The sequence below is a fragment of the Polistes canadensis genome, unplaced genomic scaffold (genome assembly GCF_001313835.1).
Source record: "Polistes canadensis isolate GaletaPanama2010 unplaced genomic scaffold, ASM131383v1 scaffold_312, whole genome shotgun sequence".
Classification (NCBI taxonomy): domain Eukaryota; kingdom Metazoa; phylum Arthropoda; class Insecta; order Hymenoptera; family Vespidae; genus Polistes; species Polistes canadensis.
This window is the reverse complement of record NW_014569859.1, coordinates 50,790-55,091: the sequence shown is the minus strand read 5'-3', so window position 1 is coordinate 55,091 and position 4,302 is coordinate 50,790. Positions and strand designations below refer to the sequence as shown.

At 27.0% G+C, this 4,302-nt stretch overlaps 1 protein-coding gene across 1 annotated transcript; it reads left to right on the top strand.

Moving 5' to 3' along the window:
* The first annotated feature begins 190 nt into the window (after nucleotides 1–190).
* On the top strand, nucleotides 191–4,301 carry LOC106791491 (zinc finger CCCH domain-containing protein 3). The gene is made up of 7 exons (XM_014757145.1): nucleotides 191–493; nucleotides 569–1,598; nucleotides 1,691–1,779; nucleotides 1,868–2,042; nucleotides 2,146–2,304; nucleotides 2,479–2,674; nucleotides 2,906–4,301. The coding sequence occupies exons 1-7, from the start codon at nucleotides 454–456 to the stop codon at nucleotides 3,368–3,370; spliced, it is 2,154 nt and encodes a 717-aa protein (XP_014612631.1). The 5' UTR covers nucleotides 191–453; the 3' UTR covers nucleotides 3,371–4,301.
* Nucleotide 4,302: the final 1 nt, after the last annotated feature.

The following is a 4,302-nucleotide window of genomic DNA, read 5'->3' as shown; positions in this document are numbered from 1 at the left end:
CCGTTAATAAACAGGAATTATATATATTTCTATAGATGAACAAGTCACGTGGGATTATTCGAATTTGGCGCGCGAGCGACATCTTGCACCGCCAATTTCAAATAAAATTAAGCCGAATTTACAATCAACGACTAGACGTGACCCTTTTGGTTTTTCTTTTTTTTAAATCTCTTTCCATTTAAATCGAAACTTGAAAATTCGGATTGGTTAATATTTCGTTTTGTAAATCCCGATTATGAAAAGAAATTAATCGTCATCGTCTTTCTTCATTTTTTTTTTTCCTACCCAATACCACGTTCGCGTTTACGAGTGAATGTTTCTATAGATTATTCTAGCACGTCTTTGTATTCATGTGATATATGTAGAAGCATTAGAAACCGTGACGTATTTTATTACAAAAATTAAATACGAAAATATATTATCATCCAATAATAAGTGAATTTTGTTCTCCTTATGATGGATGATAGACTACAAGAGATCAATTATCTGAAAAGTAAGTCCTCAATGTTCGTTATTCAATATGACATTTTTTCTGAGCACATGATTACAAGGTCGTACATCATTTTAGGTCTCATAAATAATTATCAGAACAAATCGTCTGGAAATTTGCCTAATAGCGGTACTACAAATAATTATAACATAAATAACGTTGCAACGGAACGTAAAATGAATATAAATAATTTTCCTAAATCTAGACATACTGATACATTGACGTATCAAAATTCAAATAATTCAATACAATTAAAACCTTCGACAATGGCCTATAATGTTTACGTCAATCCATATTTCAAACCACAAAATCCTGTGGTACATATCAATCCGAAAATGCATCTGAAACCATTCATACATGTAAATCCTAAAATGGTTAAAAATGTTACCAGTACAAATGATACTACAATTAACAATACTTCTAATATCATGAGTAATTCTCCAGAAAACTTAACACAAATGGATATAAAAAAGTTAAAACTACATGCGAAACCTTCGATACACGTCAATCCAAAAATAATGAGCAGTATTGCTAATTCAAACGCAACAACGGAAAATAATTATAAATGTGTTACGTCTAATAATAATAATAATAATAAAAAAAGTTTTATTCGTACAGATGTTAAGAAATCAGTATACGTCAATCCAAAATTAATGTCAAAATTATCTTCAACTAAGGAATCTAAAACGGTTGAAAAGAAAGAGACTATTCCAAATTTTAATCAACCTTCGTGTTCAAGATTAAAATTTGTAAGAAAAATTGACAATACAAAGACACCTATAAAAAAAACTAATATGTCTAATATATTAGTATTGTCGAAAAGAAAATTAATAAGGGCTAAACGCACAATGAAAGAAAATACTGTTATATCTCCACTAGGTCCAAATAAAGTTAAAAAACTTTCTCAAACAAAAAAGATTAAAACTACCACATTACAGAGTACAAATAATATAACAAACAATAATAAATTGCAATCCACCAGTAACAATGTTAACTTATCGAAGATACCTAATGCTAAAAGAAAAATAAATCAATACAAAATCGATAGAACTGTAAAATCGTTAACAGAACCAAAAGCAAATGAAGTTTCTCCAGTAAAAATATCCAAGTAGATATATATTTTATAATAAGAGAAAAATTTAGTTTAATATTTACTTATATTTCATATTACTTTTATTAAATATTTCTTATATTTCATAGGTATGACTTGATGGAATTAGTTACAATTGGAGGAATAGTATACAAATCGTCCAGGAATCAATTAGTTCGAAGAAGTTACTCTTTAAAGAGTATAAATACTTTTTACCAGATTAAATTTCTATATATTTATTATATAAAAATATTATTATATAATTATAAACTTTTTGTTTTTTTTAGGAAAACTTGCAGCAAATACTAAACGTGATAAATTTATAATTGCGACCAACGGTAAAAAACTTTGTAGGCTCAAGCTATCAAAAGACATACCCAATCGGAAAAATGTTCTGCAAACAACTGAATCGAAATTTGGCAGTGTGGCTAATTCAAAAACAACTTATAAGAAAAATATTAGGTATATTTACTTATATAGGTCTTTGTAAATTTATCTATATGCTATTACGCTATAACTTTATATTCTCTCTGTTTCTCTCTCGTTTTCTTTTATTTCACTACAGCAATAAAGTTAAGCAAAGGAGCATACAAATTTTGCGCAACAAAATGCGAAAAAATAATCAACCGTGTTTGTTCTTCCAACGATTTGGATATTGTGCCAATCAAAAGAAGGGAACCTGTTCGAAACTTCATGACAAAAAACAGATCTCAGTTTGTAAAAAGTATATCGTTATTTTTATTTATAAGGGACGTAACTCAAAAATTTATATATATATATATAATAATATAATCTAATAGAAGATTATAGGTTTTATTTATATTATCTTATAGATCATTTTAAGTAATATCCATAAATAAATCTAAAACTACACTTTTACATGCCTAAATATGTGCAGATTTCTTCAAGGGAAGTGCTTGTTGGATGTATGTCCACTTTCACATGATGTTGGACCTGAGAAAATGCCAACCTGCAAATATTTTCTAGAAGCGTGTTGTATGCGAGATCATTGTCCTTATCGTCATGTTAAAGTTTCATCCAGTACTCCCATCTGCAGAGAATTTCTTCAAGGGTATTGTCCCAAGGGAAACGAGGTAATGTTATAATAATTTTACTTTTATGCTTATCATCTTTTATAATTGATCAATTATACTTCCTCATAACTGTGTGCAAATAACTGTACTAATTAACACGTTCGCTAACAGTATGCTTTAAATCTCTTCTCTCATAATATGATAGCGAACGTGTTGAGTATAGTTTGTAATCGATTAACTTTATACAAAAACATATATAATCACTTTAGATTAGTAATATTTTCTATACAGTGTAAGCTGCGGCACGAACATCTTTGTCCCGAATATAATAAAACAGGTAACTGCAACAAAGGTAAGCATTGTCCCTATCCTCATAAACCAACTACATCTACTGCCCGACAAACTAAAAAATATATCAAAAAGAAACCTAACGCAACTAAAAGTCAAAATGCACCTACAATGGAGAATGACACAGAACTAATCAATCATGAATGTAAATTAAGATATTATGAGAGTACTGATACAAACAATACTAATCTTGCTACGAAAAGAGATAATATTATTAAACAAATGCAAATTATGAAAAATGTTGTATTAGCACAACAATCGGACGAATTATTTACAAAGGAGGAATTATCTAACAATAACGTTACTGAACCAAGCATATCTGAAAAAGAATCGACAAATTGTTTGGAAAACACATTGCCGAAAAGATTGCCCCTTGGTATTCTACCTGCTTTTATTCCTATTAATTAAAAAAAGTGATTATTATTTAAATCATCATTTTTTTTAATTTTATTCGTACATATATACATTTTTGTTTTTGTTTTTAATATTCATAGGCTGGGCAAAATAATTTATTTTATTATTATACGTTATTAACTTTTATTCTTTGAATAAATTTTCGATATTTTATTTTATCTTTTTATTTTTGTCTCTTTAGTAGTATATCAATAAACTAGAAATTTATCTGTCATTTGTATTATGTTAATATTAACTACATTTAGCGATTTTATATCTTACACGAACTATTATTTAATTGTACTTATTTTTACATATATTCATTTTTCCTCTATGAATTTTAAATGACAGCAAAAAAAAAATATTCTACATGCTTATATTTTATTAAATTTATTTTTATTATTCTTTTATTAGAATTATTCCACGATAAAAAATTAAATATTATCTGGAAATATATAACTGCAATTAAATCAATTTGCAATAACGAAAGTTTTAATCGACTCTAAGAAAATAAAATGTTCATTGACCTAAAGTACAAACATGTAAAATATTACTCTTTAGAATCAGAAGCATCTAAATATATATTCTATGATAGTGGATACTCTGGAACATTTCAGAAATGTGATTCTATTATATTCATATTTTTTCAATAAGAATATCATACATCTTTACAGCTGAAGATGATTAATTTAACTTTATACTGCATTTAATTCTCCAGAGTGTTATTTTTCAATTGTTTATTTCGATTTCATAAATAATTAAGTCGGGCAATTCATGTTTGGTCTTTATGAGAATCTATATACATATATTTATTCTTCCACATTATTTTTTATTATTTTCCCTGTTAGACTTATACGAAGTATAAAAATTATATTTTGTGAAATGTATAAGATACCTGTAAATAAAGGATGTATATTTGTTAATAAAGATTTTACCTTTCTAATAAT

Coding starts and splice junctions, on each gene's coding strand:
- LOC106791491 (XM_014757145.1), top strand. CDS start 454: ATGATGGATGATAGACTACAAGAGATCAATTATCTGAAAA. Junction 1,599..1,690: donor TCTCCAGTAAAAATATCCAA/GTAGATATATAT, acceptor TATATTTCATAG/GTATGACTTGATGGAATTAG. Junction 1,780..1,867: donor AAGAAGTTACTCTTTAAAGA/GTATAAATACTT, acceptor TGTTTTTTTTAG/GAAAACTTGCAGCAAATACT.